Consider the following 20,938-nt stretch of genomic DNA (forward strand, 5'->3'; position numbering starts at 1 on the left):
GAAACTCCTCATCTCCGTTGCATTCTGGGGTTCACGTGCATCAGCAACAGCTTTTACCTTAGCATCAGCTGGGTTCAGTCCTTCCCGTGTAAGCCTGTGTCCCATGAAGTCCCATCTCTGAGACACCAAACTGGCACTTGTCTCCATTCGCAGTAAGGCCTGCCCCCTGTAGTCTGGATAGCACAAGCCTCAACTGTCTGTCATGCTCTTCCTGTGTAGCCGCATGGACTATGATGTCATCAGAAATGTTGGCGACTCCAGGAATGCCTTAAATCACTCGATGGATTTCATACTGGTAGATCTCAGGAGCTGCATTGATGCCGAACGATATCCTCTTGTACCGGTACAATCCACAGTGAGTCACAAATGTTGTCATGTCCCTGGATTCTGGGTCCAGCTCTAGTTGATGATGGCCCCATTTTAAATTGATTTTTGAGAACAACTGACTGATTGTTAACTCCTGGAGTAGTTCTTCTACTGTTGGTATGGGGTGTCATTCTTGAATTATAGCTTCATTGGCCATCCTCGTATCAACACGCAGTCTCATGTCACCATTTGGTTTGGGCATGATCACTACTGGGCTAACCCATTGCGTTGAATGTTCTACAGGTTCAATAATGTCTTGCTCAATCAACTCTTTGATTTTGGCCTCGACTTTCACACAAAGTCCAAATGGGGTTCTGCGCACTGGTTGCGCCTTGGGTTTGACCGTTTTGTCCACTGCTCGCTTTAGTTGTCGACCTTTCAGCTTTCCTACTCCCTGGAAAACTGCGGGGAATTCTTGCTTCATATCCTCATCTGACTGAACTGAATTGACACGAGCTCCAATATGAAGTACTGCCAGATCTTGCGCCGTGTGTGTCTACTCAGCAATGGTTCTCCCCTCTCGTCTATGACAACAAACTCTGCTTCTGTGTGCTTGTCACCCGCTTCAACAGTCGCAGTGAAACATCCAATGGTCTGCAATGGCTTAGTTGCTGTGTATGGATACAGTTTCTTTGAACACTTCTTTGATGTACAAATTATCTTTTTTTTTCAATTTCTCCCATAAGTGCCGGTCAATTACATTACTGTCACTGCCTGAGTCTACAGGAACTGTCACAGCACTAATTATCACTGGGACTTTCTCATGATGGTCATCATTCAATGTAAACTGATAGTATTTCTGCTCATCCTGGTTGTCATCATCATCGTCACTTTCTGGGTCACCTTCTATATGGCCTTGCTTTCTCTGTCCATAATTGCCTTTCTTTCCAGGAGACTTTCCTTTCCCCCAAGTTTTGCCCTTAGAAGCTGTACTCTTCCCATTCTGGTTTGCATTTGACTTGCTTTTTTACTTCTTTCCAAAGTGGTCTTTACCTCCACACTTTCTACAAACTTTGCCTTTTGCTGGGCAGCATGGGTCTTTTCCAAAATGACCTGCCTCCACATCTGTAACACTCCAAGTCACGTGTCGGCATATTTCTTGGCTGGCTATGGCTATGCAAGAGCCTATTTACTTGTTGACCAACTTTGTCTTTACTGGGCTGGCTTGAGCTGTCTTTCAGTTTCATGGTATAAAATTGCCTCTCAACAGCCTCTAATGCAGCAGCAATTGCTAAGGCATTGGTAAGTTTCAACTCGCCCCCTTTTTCCAGCAGTCACCTTCTGAGTTTGTCTGATCTGCAGTGCTGCACGACTTGATCCAATAACGAGTTGTCCAAATCAGCTGCCACATCATTGCATCCAACAGCCAGTTGTCACAATCTCATCACATACTGGGCGACCGTTTCCCCATCTTCCTTTTTTTGTTTTGCGAAACATGGTGTTGAAAAGTGGCATTCGGTGTCACCACATAGTGTGACATAATGCATCTACAGTTTTCTGGTATTTCCTCCTTCCTTCCAGTATTCGAAAGCGTCTTAAAAGTTTCCCGAACTGCAGGGCCTGCAGTGAAGAGAAGTAACGCCCTCCGCTGCGCTTTCTGCTCCGCCGTACTCCCATCGAGAAATAGGCCACGACTGTCGGCGTAAGCTTCGAACTCTAAGCCGTGCCTTCCACTTCACGCTCACAGTGCTTGCATCGCCCGTCGGGTCAAAATGAGGAACACCGCGCTAGAAATTCAGCACAGTGACTGCCATGATGAAACGTTCCAGCTCAAAGCCACGGATTCAAAATCCAAAATGTTTCTCCTCGTCGCCAATGTCACATTTGTGGCCCGAAATGTGAAATTGATAGCACCATCAACACATGATTTACCCATTGAACATTGGCATGTATTTATTTCTCTGCTTCCATTATTCCACCATTCCGCGCCTGCATACATCGCGCGCATGCCCTCTGACCTCTGGTCAGGTTAATAGCTCAACCTCTATCTGTATACATCTCATGCATATTCATTATCATGACATCACCCTTGCTGGTAAAACACAGGATAAGTGGTGGGGGGTGGGGTACAGGTAGAACCCCCACCCAAATGCTGGAGAAGCTCAGCAGGTCAAACAGTACCTTTATGTAGAAAAGGTGAAGATACATCACCAAGGTTTGGGGCTGCAGCCCTTCATCAAGGAGAGATGGACCGAACCAATCCCTTGCCAATCACAGAGCCCGATAACATAGAGCTTAGTTAAAGTGGTATGTGAGAAGGTTGAGAACCACTGGCACTAGAGAATAACCTTTTAACCATTCATGACAGAAAATGAAATGATAGTTGGTGCTTCTTCGCTGGAATCATTGGTGGTCTTTTTTTATTATTTCTGCAGGACGCAGGGAGCCCCCTCTTCCATCCAGCCTGCACGCGGACGCGATCTTCAGCTCCCCCCCCCCCCCGGCTTCGGCTCCGATCGGACGGGTGGTCGCTGCCAAGGATGACGGCGTGGTTGGAATGAGCCTCCTGCAGTGGCGGGTCAAGGTCACCTCGTCCGACCCATGGAGCGGTCGGCTCCGGATCTCTTGCTGGCGGCGAGCGCCCCTGCGCTGCGGGGCGCGGACAGCTTGGAGGGCGCTTCCTGCCAAGGGCCGGCCGGCAGCGGCGATGGAGCGTGGCCGAGCCAGGGGGACTGCGGTGGCCGGAGCCCCGCAACGGTGATGGGCGAGCAGGTGGCGAGGCAGCGCGGGGGCGCGGGCGGCCGCTTGCGGGACGAGCACGCGGGAGAGGCCCGCCCCGGGTCTCCGCAGGGCGGGGAGACCGGCGCGAGCGCCCCCGACAACCAGGACGCCGCCTGCGGAGGCTTCGGCTCCTCGCTTTGCTTCGCGGCGCCCGGGGGCGAGCAGGAGACGCCCGCGTGCGCGCGTGAGAAGGGGTCGGTGGTGAAGAGCCAGCAGCAGATCAACCACGGCGGGCTCCGGGAGGAGGAGGCGGCCACGGCGCGCTGGAGCCTCGAGCCCGCCGGAGGGGCGGCGCCGGAAGACACGCCGCCGGACGGCGGGCAGCCCGAGCCCGATCTGGTGGTCGAGGTGGCGGGCTGCCGCCTCCGCGCGCACAAGGCCGTGCTGTGCGCGCGCAGCGAGTACTTCCGCGCGCGCCGCTCCCGCCAGGTGGTGCGCGTCCGGGGGGTGGGCTTGCCGGCTATGCGCGCTCTCCTCGACTACGCCTACGGCGCGGGGTTGCGAGCGCCGACTCTAGGGGCGCGCGAGGGCAGCGATGTTGACGACGTCGACCCCCAAGCCGCGGCCGCTCTGCTGGCTGCGGCGCATGCGCTGCAGATGCCCGGCGCGGCTCTCGCCGCCGTCCAGGCCTTGAAAGCCCAACTGCGTGTGCGCACTTGCGGCCAACTGCTGGCCCTAGCCAAGCAGCAACGCATGCCCGAGCTGGGCGACGTGGCGCTCGGCTTCATGAGCGACCACTACCTGGCCATACTGCGCGAGCCCGCAGTGTACGGCCGCCTTAGCGCTGCGGAGCGCGATCTGATCTTGAAGAGGCGGGAGGCGTCGGGGCCGCCCTGCCTGGTGGTGGCTGAGTTCAGCGATGTGTACGAGCGCCCGGGCGGCAGCCGGCCGGTGAGCCGAGAGGGGAGCCGCCCCCAGAGCCCGTGCAGCCCAGAGCGCGAGCTGAACGGGCCTGCGCCCGACGGCGACGCGCGCTGGCTGTACCGCCGCGACGCCGAAACGGGCGCCTGGCGGAGGCTGAGCCGCGTGCCTGAGGCGGCGGCCGAGTCGCGCGGCTGCGGCGTGTGCGCGCTGCACGGCTACCTCTTCGTGGCGGGCGGCACGCGGGGCGCGCGGCCGTCGGCGCGCGTCTTCGCCTACAACCCGGCGACGGGTGGCTGGGCGGAAGCGCGCGCCATGACGCAGGCGCGCTCCCAGCTGCGGCTGGCGGCGCTGGAGGGGCTGCTCTACGCCGTGGGCGGTGAGTGCGTGCTGGCCGTCGAGCGCTATGACCCTCGCGCCGACCGCTGGCGCGCCGCCGCACCCCTGCCGCGCGGTGCCTTCGCCGTGGCGCCCGAGGCCGCGTCGTGCGGCGGCCGCTTGTACCTGACGGGAGGCTCGCTGTCCGGCCGCCTGCTGGCCTACGATCCGCGGCTTGACGAGTGGCACGAGTGCCCGGCCAGTCCTGCGGGCGGAGGAGGCCGCGCGGTCGGCCTCGTGGCGCGGGCCCATTGGCTCTACCGCCTGGAGGTGGAGCGCGGTCAGCGGCTCGTCGCCGTGCAGCGCTACAACACGGTGGCCCGGGTGTGGGCCCAGGCGGCTTCTCTGCGCCCCGGACCCGGGCCCGTGCAGCCCTTCCGCTGCGCCCTGCAAGGCCGCTCCGTCTACTGCGTCAGCAAGGCCGTCGTCGTGCGCTTCGAGCTGCCCGAGGACGGCGACCAGAGGCCCGGCGAGGACGCCTTCAGCTGCTGCGCGCTTGGGGCCTGCGCCCAGGCCCAGGGGCCGCTCTACCCCGTCTTCCTGGCGGTGCCCGAGAGGCTGCCGGACCAGCCGTGAGGAGAGGCATCGTTAGGCTTCACCTGGCCTTAACTGAGCGGGGGAGGTGGGTGTGGCTGATGTCCGAAACAAGAGGGTGCAGATGGGCGGGTGTCCATCAGAGATGTGCTGGCAGAGGGGCTGGGGACAGTGAATTGCATTACATTGGTAAGGCTACTGACCACAACTCCCCCCCCCCCCCCCAAACTTAGGGGGGCTGGGGACATTGAACTGCCAAAGCAGTTACCCCAACCCCAAAATTCAGGGGATAAACAAAGTCTGTAATTGTCAATACACAAGAGTGCTCCAGGCCTTGCAGTCTCCAGGGAACCCACGTTTTGGGCCAGAGTCCCGTCAAGATACGAGTGAAAAGCCCCTCTATTTTCAAAAAGGTGGGAGAAATCTGGGCGATAGGGAAGGCGCCCAGTCATGAAGTCACAAGTGGACATGGAGAAAGGCCAGAACTTCGTTTGGGGTGTGGGAGAGTTAACAAAAATAATGCTGGAAGTCTTGTGATGCCCATAGGAGGTCGAGTTGTATGTCCGATATTTCGGGCTTGAGTCCTTTCATTGAGGGAAGGGGTTTCTGAATGCTGGAGTAAAGGAGACAGGGAGAAAGAGGGAGAGAGACAAGGGGCGGGGAGCTGGAGGAAAGGAGAGGTGGATGGGGAAAACCAGAGAAGTCGAATTCTCTGGAGAGTGCTCAAATGAAATATGAGGTGTTGTTCCTCCAATTTGCCGGTGGTCTCAGTTTGGTGGTGCTAAAAGGAATTAGTGTAGTTGGGTACAGAGACAGTAGATGTGATGGGCCTACTTTTGTGCTGGAGAATGAGCCAGGTGGAGACAGATTGCAGCTCATGTATTGAGTGGGTTCCTGGCAGTTTGGGTCTTTGCATCAGCAGAAAGACCAAAGAGTTTTATGTAGTTGGGAGATCCAGTGTCAGCTTTCCTTTAAAGTGGTTTTCATGCAAGTGATTTAAAACAATTGATTGCTGATACTTTGGTATCAAGACAGAAATCGCTCTGATGTTGTGGAGGTAGAGGAGAACATCTGCAGTTGTTGGGGTACTGTGCAAGTGCTGGCCAGGCAGCATCCATCGGAAGCAAAAGTTGGTTGATGCTTTGGGCCTGTACTCTTCATCAGGAGAAACATGAACTGGTTTTTGATGCCTGCGGATGCTGTGTGACAGGAATTTCTCCAGTATCTTTGTGTACTTCTCTTAAATATTGTGGCCAACTTGGTTGCAGAAGAAAGACGTGCCCACGAGAGCTGCAAGTTCAAACAGACACCATATATGTGTATGCCCCTAATTTAGTGAGCAATTATTGTGGATGAGTGGTGCTCAGTCCCCACACCCTAGATAACCATGAGAGCCAATTGTTGAGTACATTGTCATTTTTCAAGGTTTTGATGAGACCACGTGAAGTATTTCCTGAAGTTTTTCCTTAGCAATCGCCTTCACTTTAAGGGAAGATTGGCAGATACCAGAACTTGGGCAGGCCAATGAGAGAAAACTTAAGAGTTGTAAAGTTATGCAGCATAGAAATGAACCTTTCAGCTCAACTTGTCCATGGTGACCAAGTTGTCTGATTAAGTCGCATTTTGTCTGCACTTGGCCCATTTCCCTCTGAACTCCTAAAATCCATGTACATGGCTAAATGCATTTTAAAAGTTGTTATTTTACCTGCCTTGTCCATTTCTTCTTTACCCATCATCCTTTGTGAAAATGTTGCCCTTCAGGTGCACTTTAAATCTTTCACCTTAATTCTGTACCCTCTTGTTTTAGACTCTCCTACCCTGAGAAAAAGACTGGCCATTCATCCTAAACCCTTTTATAAATTCCTAAACCTCTATAAGGTGTATCCCTCTACCTCCTAGGTTTCATGGGAAAAGTCTCAGTCCATCTAGTTGTTCCTATAACTCAAGTTTATTGTCATCTGATTATACAAGTATAACCGAACAAAACAGTGTTCTTCGGTCCCAGACACACAACCAGACATAATGCACATACAGACAAGCAACATGGATGCAGGACAAGTATTTTATCAATACAAATAAATAGTGTTTTGTACATATGAGACTCTCGGATAGTTGGTGTGAGCAGTTCCTTTGGTCGTTCAGTATTCTCATTGCCTATGGGTAGAAGCTGTTCCTCAGACTGGTGGTGCTGGTTCTGATCTCTTAACTGGCAAGAGCAGCTGAAAGATGCTGTGTGCAGGCTGGACGGGGTCCTCAATGATTTTGAGCGCCCTCGTCAGAGAGTTATACCAATAGATCATGTCAATTAGGGAGAGGGAGATTCCAGTGATCCTCTGTGCCACACTGCAGCAGCTATACCGCACTGTGATGCAGCCATCCAGGACGATAGAGCTCCTATAGAAGGTTGACACGATGTTGCCTGCTTCAATCTTAGGAAGTGCAGTCACTGTTGCGCCTTCCTGACAAGCAAGGAGATGTTGAGTGTCCACCATAGGTCACTAGTTAAGTGAATTCCAAGGAGCTTGGTGCTCTCCACTTTCTACTACAGAGATGTTAATGTGTAGTGCATGGTGAACATTCCTGATCCTCCTGAAGTCCACGATCATCTCATTTGTCCATATTGAGACTTGGGTTGATACTATTGCACCATTTCATGAGATTTTCCACCTTAAGACGCTATAAGAAATTCATTGCCATTACCATTGTACAACATTTGATTGAAAGAAGGAAGAGAACAAAATTGAAAGTCACTATATTAAGTGGCATCTCAAACTGATGTACTGGAATTTATTTCTTAGCATGGTGATTGGTTAGTTTGTGTTTTAGTTAGCTAATGCTGATTGTCCTGTTTGTGAAAATTCACAAATCCTGGCCTGTTCCTCATCATAACATTTATTTCCCAGCTTTGTTGACTTTTCTGAATTCTCCAATTGAAAGATTCAGACATTTTTGATTTTCAGTTCCTTCAAACTTCCCAACACAAGCAGTTGCACTTTTTAATTGTTGTGGAATCTGGAAGGCAGTTTTTTTCATGTCCTCCCATGATGCTGTCAAGGCACATTGACACACACATGGGCTACCAAACATAATTGGATTGAAAGGCAAAATCTTGCACTCCAATAAAGTGACAAATTTCATTTAATTTGGATTTCTGTGTTCTTCAAAGTAATTTTTTTTTAAATAACAGCATTTTACAGCCACATTAAACTAAGCATTATAATTAAAAGTTGTAAATCACTGTGAACTTTTAGCATAATCTATGACTAAGGCTGAACTGATTCTAAATGTGTTAAACAAGTAGTGTTTTGCATTGGATAGATTTGTGATCATACTGTAGTCGGTCTAGTTACCATTGTAAAATAGGATTTCAAAACCATTGTGCAGTCTATTGGATCTCCTAGCCAGTTAACATATGGTTTTTACCAAAAGTGAAAATTGTACATTCCTGTTTGATTCTATCTGATATGAGACCTTTGACTACTTGCTTAATTAAAAGAATTTTCTTGTGTGGAAAGTTCTGTAAACATTCTTCAACTGTTGCCAAATAAACCTTGCATCCCACAATGACCCAAAATCTGGATACCAATGATATAGATGGAAGCAGAAAAGAGGACCTAGGGACCAAATTGCAAAGCAGAACCAAAAAGGTGGTAATCTGACAAACCAAATAAAGGGATTGGATAAAATCTGGATCATTTGGGAGGCTGAGGGGAATAATAGACAGGAGCTACAGCGATGCTATCACACCTAGAAGGAGAGTAGATGGGAGATAGTCTGGAGAGGGAAAGGGAACAGTCAGGCAGTGCAGGGCACCCTTGTGACCATTCCCCTCAATAACAAATATACCATTTTTGATATTGGGTCAAGCCATGGTGATCAGGTCTCTGGTACAGAGTCTGGTCCTGTAGCTGGGAAGGGAGAAGAGGTGAGCTATTGTAATATGGGATTCTATAGTTAGGGCAACAGATAAGAGGTTCTGTGGAAGAGATAGAGAATTCTGCATAGTGTGTTGCCTCCCTGGAGCCAGGGTCTGAGATATCGCAAATTTCTTTCACAGAATTCTCAGGAAGGAGGATGAGCAGCCAAATGTTGTGGTCCATGTAGGGATCAATGATGTGGGTAGGAAGGGTGAGGAGGTCCTACAAATGGGACAAGGGGAGTTAAACTAGATTTGCAGAGGGATGAGGTCCAGAGAGCCAGAGCATATAGATGAGTGGAGGAGGGAAAATATGGTGTGAAAATTGCATGCAACATTAGAAGTCAACAGGTTGTATGTGGTGGAAATGTCTCAGGTGCATCTATTTCAGTGCAAGGAGTATTGTAGGAAAGGCAGGCGAGCGTAGAGCGTAGGTTGGCACGTGGAATTGTGACATTGTGGCCATTACTGAAACTTGGTTGCAGGAGGGGCAGGACTGGCATCTCAGTGTTTCAGCCTTCTGTTGCTTCCGATGCCATAGAACAAGGGGATGAAAGGGGGAGGGTGGCATTGCTCGTCAGGCAAAATATCACAGCTGTGCTAAGGCAGGACATACCAAAGGGCTCGGCAACTGAGGCTATAAGGGTGGAGCTGAGAAATGGGAAAGATATGATCACACTGATGGGGTTGTATTATAGACCACCCATTAGTCAACAAGAATTGGAGGAGCAAATCTATAGAGAGATAACAGACAGCTGCAGGAAACATAAGGTTGACTGGGACTCCCATATTGTAAAAAGGCTATTTGGCTTGGAGTTTGTCAAATATTTTCAGGAAAGTTTTCTTGAATACTCGAATTATTAACATTTTCTAATTTGAAGAAACCAGTGTTCACTTTTACAAAGAATTTATAATGGGTTTTCATTTTTATGAAAATTGCCTCCAATAGTAGTCAATGGGTCTGAGCATTCCAAATTTTCTATTTACGAATGGTTTCTCAGGAATGCTCTACATTCGTAAAGTGGGTTATATCTGTATCAGGACAGGTGACAGAAGTATGTGCAAGGGAACATTCTGGGTCCAGCCATCATAATGCCATTAGTTTCAAGTTAATTATGGAGGAGGATAAGTCCGGGCCTTGGGTTGAGATTCTAAATTGGAGAAAGGTTAATTTTGAGGAAACTATAAAGAATCTAGAATGCGTGAATTGGGATCAGTTGTTTTTGGGAAAGAAGGAGCGAGGTAGGTGGAAGACTTTCAAAGGGAAAAAATTGAGAGTACAGAGTTTGTATGTTCCTGTCAGGATTAAAGTCAAAGTTAACAGGAACCCTGGATTAGGGATCTGGTTCGGAAGGAGAGGTATATAACAGGTATAGGCGACACAGACCAAATGAGGTACTTGTGGAGTATAAAAAATGCAATAAGAAGATGAATTTGTTTTGGCAGACCATGTGAAGGAAAATCCTAAAGTTTTTTTTTCAGGTTATTAAGAGCAAAAGGATATTAATGGATAAAATTGGTCCCCCTAAAGATCAGGATGGAGCCAAATAGGATGGGGGAGATCTTAAATGTTTTTTTTTTAAACATCAGTATTCATGCGGGAAACTGACACAGAGTTGAGGTAATTAAGAAAACAAACAGTGAAGTTATGGAACCTATGGAGTTTAAAGAGGAAGAGGTGGTGCTTGCTGTCTTAAAATAAGGGTAAATAAATCCCCAGAGTCTGACAAGATATTCACTTGGACCTGGAGGGAGGTAAATGTAGAAATTCCATGGGCTCTGGCAGAAATTTTTAACATGTCTTCTGCTACAGGTGTAGTGCCTGAGGATTGGAGGGCTGCTAATGTTTCGCTTTTTAAAAAGGCTCCATAAGTAACCCTGAAAATTATAGGTCAGTGAGCCTGACATTAGTAGTAGGTAAACTATTGAAAGGTGTTCTAAGAGATGGGTTATAAATTATTTGGATAGGTAGAAACTGATTATGGCTAGTCAACGTGGTTTAGTGTGTGGTAGGTCTTGTTTAACAAATATTAGAGTTTTTCAAGGAGGTTACCAGGAAAGTTGATGAAAGAAAGGCTGTGGATATAGTCTCCATGGACTTCAGTAAGATCCCATATGGGAGGTTGGTCAGGAAGGTTCAGATGCTTGGTATTCATGATAAAGTAGTAAACTGGATTTGACAATGGCTGGATGGGAGAAGCTAGAGAGTGTTGGTGTATGATTGCTTCTCAGACTGGAGGCCTGTGACTAGTGGTGTGCCTCAGGGATCGGTGCTGGAACCATTATTGTTTGCCATCTATATTAATGACCTGGATGATATTGAAAATAGGATCAGCAATTTTTCAGATGACAGTAAGAGTGGCAGTATTGTGGACAGCAAAGAAGGTTTTCAAAGCTTACAGATAGATCGGGACCAGCTGGAAAAATGGCAGATGGAATTTAATGCAGACAAATGTGAGATGTTGCATTTTGGAAAGACAAACCAAGAAAGGGCTTACACGGTAAATAGTAAGGCACTGAGGAGTGCGGAAGAACTGAGGGATCTGGGAATGCAGATGCATAATTCTCTGAAGGTGGCATCACAGGTAAATAGGATTGTAAAGAGAGCTTTTGGCATATTGGTCTTCATAAATCAAAGTATTGACTACTGGAGTTGGGACGTTATAAAGTTGTATAAAATATTGGTGATGCTAAATTTGGATTATGTGCAGTTTTGGTCACCTAACTACAGGAAAGATGTAAATAAGAAAGAGTGCAGAGAAGATTTACTAGGATGTTGCCTGGACTTGAAGAGCTGAGTTACCGGAAAAGGTTAAACAGGTTAGGACTTTATTCTCTGGACCATATTCTCTGAAGAATGAGGGGAGATTTTATAGAGTTACTTAAAATTATAAGAGGGATAGACAGTAAATGTGGGTCAGTTTTTTCCACTGAGATACAAACCAGAGGACATGGGTTAAGGGTGAAAAGAGAAAAAATTAGGGGAACATAAGGGAGAACTTCACAGAGAGTGGTGGGAGTTTGGCTGAAGTGGTGAATGCAGGCTCAATTTTAACATTTAAGAAGAATTTAGACAAGTGCATGGATGGAAGAGGTATCAAGGGCTCTGGGCTGGATACTGTTCAGTGGGACTAAGCAAAAAAAAAAGATTTAGCACAAACCAGAAGTGCTGAAGGGGCCTGTTTTAGTGCTGTAATGTTCTATGCTTCTATTACCTGAACCACGTGTAAATTGGTACAGGGTTCAACAGATTAGAGGTTAAATGTGAGCGTCAAAGATTGGTGTGGGAGAAGTGGGTTCCAATTCATTGGAAACTGGCACCAGTATTGAGGAAGGAAGGAACTGTTCAAAGGGTACGGGCTCTATCTAAACTGTAATGGGAACTGATCCTGGTGAATCACATAATAGGACTGTGGACAGGGCTTTAAACAGTTTGGGGCTGACTTCAACAGATTGGAAAGGGATGGTTAAAGTAAAAGAAAAGAGTGTGGATAAAGTAAAAGCAAAAATTAAAAAAGAGAAAACTAAGTGTAGAGGGGAGAAAAGTTGTGCAAAAGATGCAAAGATGACCAGATTTTAAAAGCACAATGGGTATAAGGTCACTTTATCTGAATGCATGTATTTGAAACAAGGTCAGTGAACTTGTGGCACCAAAAGGGGTATGATTTAGTGACCATTACAGAAACGTGGTGGCAGGGATCGGCAATTAAATATCCAAGGATGTCAGGTTATAAGGAAGGGCAAGGATGGTGGGGTAGTGCTCTTAATTAAGGATAAAATCAAGGCAATAGAGATGATGCCAGATCTAAGGAGCAAAATGTTGAGCCCATTTGGGAAGAGATTAGGGATAGTAAATGGAGAAATCACAAATTAGGGTTGTCCAGGCTGCCCAATCATTTAATTACAGTGGCACAGGCAATAAACCAAGAAATATCAGGCATGTAGGGATGGAACTGCAGTTATCGTGGGGGGCTTTAACATTCATATAGACTGGGTGAATCAGGTTGGTCGAGGCAACCTACAAGGGAACACACTATCTATGATCTGGTCCTGTGCAATGAGAAAGGTAAAATTAGCGAGCTTGGAAACAGTGATCACAGAATGATTGCGTTTATCATACAAATGGAAGGTATAATAGTTTGGCCTAAACAAGCGGATGAAGGAGGAGTTGGCCAGGGTAGACTGGGAACACAGGCTATATGGAGGACTTTGAAAGAGATTTTTCATGTTTAACAAAAGTATATTCCAGTTAAAAGTGAGGACAGCCAGCCTCGGATAACTAAGGAGATCAAGGAAAGCATCAAACGAAGAGATCATGCATTCGAAGTCGCCAAGAGCAGAGGAAAACTTTAAGCAACAAAGAACCGCAAAGCAAACAATAAAGGGAAGGTCGACAATGAGAAAAGATTAGCACAAAATATAAAAAAATGCACAGTAAACATTTTTATAATTATGTAAAATGTAAAAGGGTGGCTAAAGTGAAGTTTGGACCTTTGGAAGATGAGAAGGGGGAATTAATAATGAGGAAATGGCTGAGGCTTTGAATAACTATTTTGTGTCAGTATTCTCGTCTGAGGACATGTCAAACATGTCAGAGACACATGTTATGAATGCGATGGGAGGTGAGGACCTGGACGTAATAGCTATCACTAACGAGGTCGTACTTAGAAAACTAAAGATAGATAAATCATCTGATCCTAATTGAATGCACCCCAGTGTACTGAAAGAAATGGCAGAAGTTATAGTCAAGGCTTTGGAGATAATTTACTAAAATTCTCTGAACTCTGGGCAGGTCCCGGTGGATTGAAAGATGGTGAATGTTTCACCACTATTCAAAAAAGGACGTAGACTAAAGGCAATTAGTTTAACATCCTGTCGTTTGGAAAATGCTTGAAGCTATCAGTAAAGAAGAAATAGTGAGGTATCTGGAGTGAAAAGGATCAATCAGGGATGAATTCAGCAAAAGGTAAGTCCTGTTTGACAAACTTACTAGAGTTCTTTGAGGACAGAACAAGCATGCTGTTTACCTGGATTTCCAGAAGGCATTCGATAAAGTGCCACATCAAATATTTGTACAGAAGGATGCATGGATAGAGGATTGGTTAATCAAGAGAAAGTGGAGAGTTGGAGTGCAGGGGTGTTTTTCTGGTTGGCAATCAGTGGTGAGCAGGATGCCTCGGGGTTGATGCTGGGCCCGCAACTGCTTGCAGTTTACATCAACGATCGGAAGAGGGGGGTGTAGTGTATGTAAGTTTGCTGGTGATACCAACTTGAGTGGAAACGCAAATTGTGGAGAGGATAAGGAGAGTCTGCAGGGAGATAGATGAGTTAAGTGAGTGGGCAAGGGTCTGGCAGATGGGAGTACAATGTTGGCAAATGTGAGGTTATCCACTTTGGAACAAAGAATGGAAGATCAAAATATTTAAATGGCAAGGGATTGAAGAATGCAGCTGTGCAGAAGGACTTGGTTTGCAGTTGCAGAAGGCTATTAAGAAGGTAAATGGAATGTTGGCCTCCATTGCTAGAGGATTTGAATTTGAGACCGGGGAGGTTATGCTGCAACTATACAAAGTACTGGTGAGACTGCATCAGTTCTTGTCTCATTTTGTAATGAAGCATGTTCTGGCTTTGAAGGTAGTGTAAAGGTTGATTCCAGAGATGAAAGGGTTGGCTTATGAGGAAAGATTGAGTCGTTTGGGACTGTACTCACTGGAATTTAAAAGAATGAAAGGGGATCTTATAGAAACATTTAAAAAATTATGAAATTTTCCATTGGTGGGGGAGACCAGAACTAGAGGACATAGCCTCAAGATTCAGGGTAGTAAATTTAGGTCAGAGATGAGGAGAAGCTGCTTTTCCCAGAGGATGGTGAAACTGGAAATCACTAGCCATTGAAGCAGTCGAGGCTACCTCAGTAATTAAGACAAGATTGGATAGATTTCTACATATTAAGGGTGTTAAGGGATATGTGGAAAAGGAAGCCCATCAGATCAGCCTTGATCACATTGAATTGCAGAACAGGATTGATGGGCTGTATGGCCTACACCTGCCCTTATTTCTTGTGTTCATATGTTGCCAGTCTCTGATTAGCTTCACAATAAAACTGTAATAACAATTCCTGATTGCTCTCGAGTTCAGATTGAAATAATTTTAAAACACATCCACAAACCTTGAGTTTTATTGAGGGGGTAAATAATATGGGTTATTGATAATTATTGAAGTGCAAGAGAGATCAGAATAATTGTTCATCCCATAATCTCTAGAATAACAATTATATTTTTACGTAGAATAAAATAGTTGCAATATGAACAAAAATCAGAAGAACTGGACAGTTAAATTACAGGTCTTGCAGCCTGAGCCTTTGACAAATACTTCCCATGTTGTTTACAATGTACCACTTTGTGGTAACAACAGAAGAAAATTAATAAAATTTTGAGACAAATTTAAATAATCAATACAATTGAATGCAAATGATAATATTTTACAGGATATTAATAGCAAATTTGGATGATCATACAAAGGTATTTAATTTGCTCTGGGTAATTTTTATTGTAAATGTTTTTCTTTCTTGTGTCACTGTTTTAATGTTGCCATGAAGCAGCTTTTTTAATTCTTTGATAAAGGTACTGGATGTTAAGAAAAATCTGATGTGATGTTTTCCCTTCTATTATTTTAAGAGCCTTGCTCAAGACTTTATCCTCTCCCCAAATGTTTCACTGTGGCATCATTAACACCAAGGATTCAGCATTTTACTGGGAGTAACAAAATATAATTGTGGCCCAAAATAGTTTTGCAGAAATTTAGAACTTATTCAACAATAAGTTTACTGAGTCAAGATACTTAAAAATGTGGGCTTCCATTTGATTGTCAAGGTGGTACTTGTTTCGTCCTGCATTCAGTACACCTGCAGGGAACTGGGAGACCAATATCTTTCTATATCAGGCTGCAATGGCAAATATTCTCCTAGGGTTTGCTGGCAATGGGAGAAGGTTAGGATGGAGTGACCAGGAGGCAGATATGAAGAGTTTGAGCAACACCAATCAAGAGCAAGTGAGTGGCAGCTGTACAGTGGGAAGTTGGAGAATAAGATGAGGAGGATGTGGGCTTGCTTGCTTGTTCCCTTGTATGTAATGTCAATATAGCAGAGCCTAGTCCACAGTTGTCCTTGATTTCCTTTGCAATTGAATAAAGATCTCACACCACGACCATGTGGTAACTAGTGTGTAGGTCCAGTCTGTGTGAATAGAATTCAGACACAACCATTCATGATTGGACTTAAAGCCTATCATCCCTGATCCCAGTGGACACTCCAAGTAGAAGGGAACAAAACTTCCATTCATAAATAGCTGCAACACTTACAGTATTATTAATGCAACACAACTTCCCACTACAGAATTGGGTGGTGATAAGAGAAGGCTCAGAGTTGGTGACTGAATTTAGACTTGTGAAGGAAATTGGAGGGATTCTGGATGAAGCATGCATTGGGGACTGATCCCGCTGAAGGCTCCACTGCTTAGAGATGATAAAGACTGTTCTTCCATTCTCATTAACTGCAACAGAAGCATTTATCACTCAAGTCTTGTTGGGATTATCAGATGCCCAATCATAACCTGGGGAAAGTCTGATATTCTGTTTTCTTTTAGTTTATAATGGTCTCTTATTAACCTTTAGATCCAAGTGTGGATGTGTTTGCTGATCACCTCAAAAATTAAATGCAGTGACCATACAGCACACGAACAGGCCCTATGGCCCACATAATCTCTGCTACTTGCTCATGATTTATATCGATTTACACATATTCATGTATCTAGAAACTACTTCAATGCTACTATGTATCTTCTTCCACCACTATCTCTGACAATGTTCCAGCAGCTTTGTAAAATATACCTGGTTTGCAAATGACCTTTATAATCTTCCCACCTTAAATGCATGTTCTTTAATATTTGATATTTTTACTCTGGGATAGAGGATGAAAATAACCCTTCCTATACATGTATAATTAAAAAAAAATCTTCTGTGTGTTCACTCAGCCTATGATGCCTGAAAGAAAACAGCCCAAATTTATCCTCTCCTTGTAGCTCAGGCCCTCTAATCCAGGTTGCATTCTGGAAAATCTCTCACATACCCTTTCCAAAGCCTCCAAATCCTTCCTGTGATGTGATAATCAGAATAGCACACAATACCCCAAGTGTAGCCTAATTGAAGTTTTATATAGCTACAACATGAAATCTTTGGTATTCCTGACCAATGAAGGCAAACCAACTATACGCTTTTTCCATACTGTCTATTTGGTTGCCCACTTTCAGAGAGCGATGGACTTAGATCCCTAGATCCAACTGTACATCGATGCTGTTAAGAGTCTTGCTATTAAGTATATTCTTTTCCCTTTGTTTTTGCCCTCCCAACATGCAGCACATCATATTTGTTTCGATTAGTGTCCATCTGTAATTTTTCTGTCCATACCTATAACATCTTTATCCTGATTATCCTTTGATTGCCCTTGACACTATCCACACTCCACCAATCTTCGTATCTTTGCCCTCAAGGGCAGAATATTGTAATATAATCTTTTTACGGGTCATAAATTGTATTTTGATACTTGGATTTTTGTTGCAAAGTAATCACTATTGTTCTACCAATTTAAATCTCACATTTGACAGTTCGACCAGACATTTTGGCATTTGTATTTTGATTTTTAGCCACCCCTTTAATGTTCTTTATTCAGGGTTGAAGAGCTCATACTGTGCTGTACATAAAGCTTAATTATGTTATAATTATGTATGATTAATTTTGTTCATATATGATCATAATACATTGATCAGGATTCAGGGCAGGTTCACCACCACTCGATGCATCATGACGTCACCAGTAGACGGTAGAACAGTCCTAACCCCGGAGGTGGCTCCTTGCAAGAGTGAAAGTGTTCAGTGTTCCAGTTAGGAGTGGCCAAGTGTGGAAAGCCAAACCCCCATTCCTATCCCAGGACACTGAACAGCCAATTTAGTAGGATGCAAGTGTGAAAGGGGCTTCAAAATTGTCATGCAGGTCGATAGAGTAATTAAGAAGGTTTATGGTGAACAGATCTTCCTTAGTAAGGGGAATGAGTTCAAGAATCATGAAGTAATGTTGCAGCCCTTTAAAACTCTGGTTATCTCATTACAGGAAGGATGTGAAAGCAAAGGAGATTTACCAGGATGTTGCCTGGATTGGGATACATACCTTGTGAGGCAAGGTTAACAGAGCTGGGGCTTTTCTCTTTAGAGTGTAGAGGATGAGAGGTGACTTAATAGAGGTCTACAAGATTATGAGAAGCGTAGATAGGATGGACAGTGTGTACCTTTTTCCTGGGTCATGACAAGCAAAAACCAGAGGACATCTGTACAAGATGAGAAGAGTAAATTAGAGGAGATGTCAGGGGTAAGTTCTTTTACACAGAGTCTTGGGTGCCTGGAATGCATAACCAGAGGTGGTGGTGGTGGAGGCTGGTGCAATAGGGACATTTCAGAGACTCTAAAAGAGGGTTATGTTTGCAAGGTAGGAAAGGTTTTGTTTGTTGAGTAGGTTTATATAGGTCAGCTTAATCTCATGGGCTGAAGGGCCTATACTGTGCTGTAATGTTCCATGCTTTATTGCAAAGATGGAATTCAAAGACAAAGCCTCATTTAAAAGCCATACAATTGCTGATCAAAGTTGTGAGAAAGCTACATGGACAAAACTTGTAAACCAAGAGAAGTGTTGTTCCACCAGATAGGGAAAACTATAAAAACTTTACGACTCCCATCAATTTACAGCTGATCACTCTTTCTTCTCTGAAACTCTGATTGCAGAGACCATTTCAAATGTACCTTAAGAGGCAAATGTGTTTTTGGCTTAATTGGTCAAATTTGTGTACTATCTTCATGTGATGTGGCAAAGCATTTTGCTGTTTATGCTTAAATTGGCATGTAATTGCACTATTGAAGGCAACTGGAGCAAAGTTTCGGGAGTTGATTAATGTCTAAAATTGAGTTTGCCTTAAATTTTTGTCATAATGCAGAAGAGAATTAATTACCACTTCGTACTGTTAAATGAGAGACAAGGAGAACAGAAATTATAAGCCTTGAACATTAAATGAGTTGTCAAAAGATGGAAAGGCACCAACAATGTTACAGTAATGTCTGATTACAAAATCGATCAGTAATGCGCATTATTATAAATGGTATACATTCAAGCTCTTAACTGCTAAGATTGATAACGTACTGCAGTGGTAGAAGATGACGTGCCCAGAGGATGTGCACCTTAGTACTTGTATGGGGGCAGTATAGTATTTATGATTTTGTAATTCCAGATGCATGTTGATATCCAGCATGTTTTTCTATGGCTCTGTCATTACCACATGATTCAGAATTTGATTTCGTGCCTCAGCATGTTACTGGGGGCATGTGCGAACTTGGGTTGATTCAAGCTCCTGGTGTGATGTGCAGCTGAGTACTGCCAGAAATAATGGCCAGAATATTTTCATTTCTGAACTTTTAAGAAACTGAATTTTGAGATATTTGTGATCAAACCATCTAAGAAATACAGTGAAACTATCAAAGATCTTGAAGATGGAAAGGAGTCTGCTGTGCTGAACAGCCACAGTAATAATTTTGATGGCTAGCTGAGGGGTGGAGAAGTATGGGAGCCACATTGCCTCAATTTTGGTTGATTCTTCTGTATCAGACTGCAACATTCAAGAGTGCATTGGCCTATATAAGACATGTTTGAACAACTTGATGCAATGTAGAACTATTGATAATGATTAAATATTCCTTGATTTTATGTGGACACAGCATTATTCAAATGCAATGCATAATTATGTTTACAATATTCTCCCAACAAAAGCAAAATTATTTAGTTGGGGAATATTTATTTCTGCTGTATATTGAATTTTTGCAATTGTTAACTATAGTAGCTCCTTGAACTCTTGGTATTCTTCCAAACTGTAAAAGACTTTGGAACTTTGATAAACTAATTGGATCATGTTATATAAAATCCACGACATACTGGGAGTTGCTGACTTTAACTGTCTGGAAAGATTGCAAATATTGCTGCTCTGTACAACAAGAAGCATTTTTCTTAATTGTTCGTTGTATTTATTAACATTGTATAGTTTAATACAACTGATGGAATGTAACAACAGTGACTTTGTAATAAAGAGCTTAAAAACATTTGCCAATGTTTAATGAGTGTATTCCAGTGATGCACATTTAATTGGACATGGCAGGTTCACTAAACAGATGATGCCACAAGGGTTTTTCCCTGGTACACTAATTCTTATGACATTTGGATACAAAAAACTGCCATCTTTTCCAAATCAAAATTACATGTCATTATTGTCACTTTTCACTTCCTTTTACATATTAGAATAAGAGGATAAATTTGATCACAGAGAATTGATGTCTTTTTACTTTACAACAATCTTTTTGAATCTAGTTTTGTCTCTTTGCCACTTAGAATTTGGTAACTATATATCTGTCTAACTGCAAGTCTAACAGAAGCCAATCAGAATATCACACTGTTTAATATGCATTTTTGGTGAAGTGTGAATTTACATTTGCTCTCCATTCTTCTGTTGGGATTCTGAACACAAGAAATAGGAGCAGGAGTTGGCTATCTGGCCCATTGAACCTGCTTTGCCGTTCAGTGAGGTCATGGCTGATCAAGCCACAGAGCTGGATCCACCTACTTGTCTTTTCTCCGTATCCCTTAATTTCCCTACTCTGCAAAAGTCTACCCAACTGCCCCTTAAAAGTATTTCATGAGGCAGCCTCTTACTGCTTCCTTGGGAAGAGAATTCCACAGATTTGCTACTCTGGGAAAAGCAGTTCCTCATCATCATTCTAAATCTACTTGCCTTAATCTTGAGGCAATGACCCCTAGTTCTAGTCGCACCTGCCTTTATTTTATCAATCTGCTTAATAATTTTGTATTTCTATAAGATCCACTCTCTCATTCTCCTGAATTCCAGTGAATATGATCCAAGACAATGCAAAAATGAAATTTGTTGCTAAATCATCTGGGTAAACCTTTACTTCACCTCTCAAGTAAGGAGGATTGAGTTTTTTTTAAGATATGACGAAGAAGGCTGACAAGGACAGAACTATAGAGCTATAGATTTCACCATTCAATAATATCCCACAC

At 44.4% G+C, this 20,938-nt stretch overlaps 1 protein-coding gene across 3 annotated transcripts in view; it reads left to right on the forward strand.

Annotated features, from left to right (window-relative positions):
- The window catches only part of LOC138736168 (kelch repeat and BTB domain-containing protein 11), a 28,135-nt gene extending 8,170 nt beyond the window's left edge, over window positions 1–19,965 (forward strand). For 2 of the 3 annotated variants that reach the window (XM_069885218.1, XM_069885220.1), the window contains exon 2: window positions 2,742–19,965. In XM_069885218.1, coding sequence (XP_069741319.1) covers window positions 2,908–4,902 — 1,995 coding nt within the window. In that variant the 5' untranslated portion in view covers window positions 2,742–2,907 and the 3' untranslated portion in view covers window positions 4,903–19,965. The remainder of the gene's footprint in view (window positions 1–2,741) is intronic. The other variant, XM_069885219.1, reaches the window with a different exon arrangement.
- The last annotated feature ends 973 nt before the right edge of the window (window positions 19,966–20,938 follow it).

The sequence above is a fragment of the Narcine bancroftii genome, chromosome 6 (assembly GCF_036971445.1).
Source record: "Narcine bancroftii isolate sNarBan1 chromosome 6, sNarBan1.hap1, whole genome shotgun sequence".
In the NCBI taxonomy this organism is placed as follows: domain Eukaryota; kingdom Metazoa; phylum Chordata; class Chondrichthyes; order Torpediniformes; family Narcinidae; genus Narcine; species Narcine bancroftii.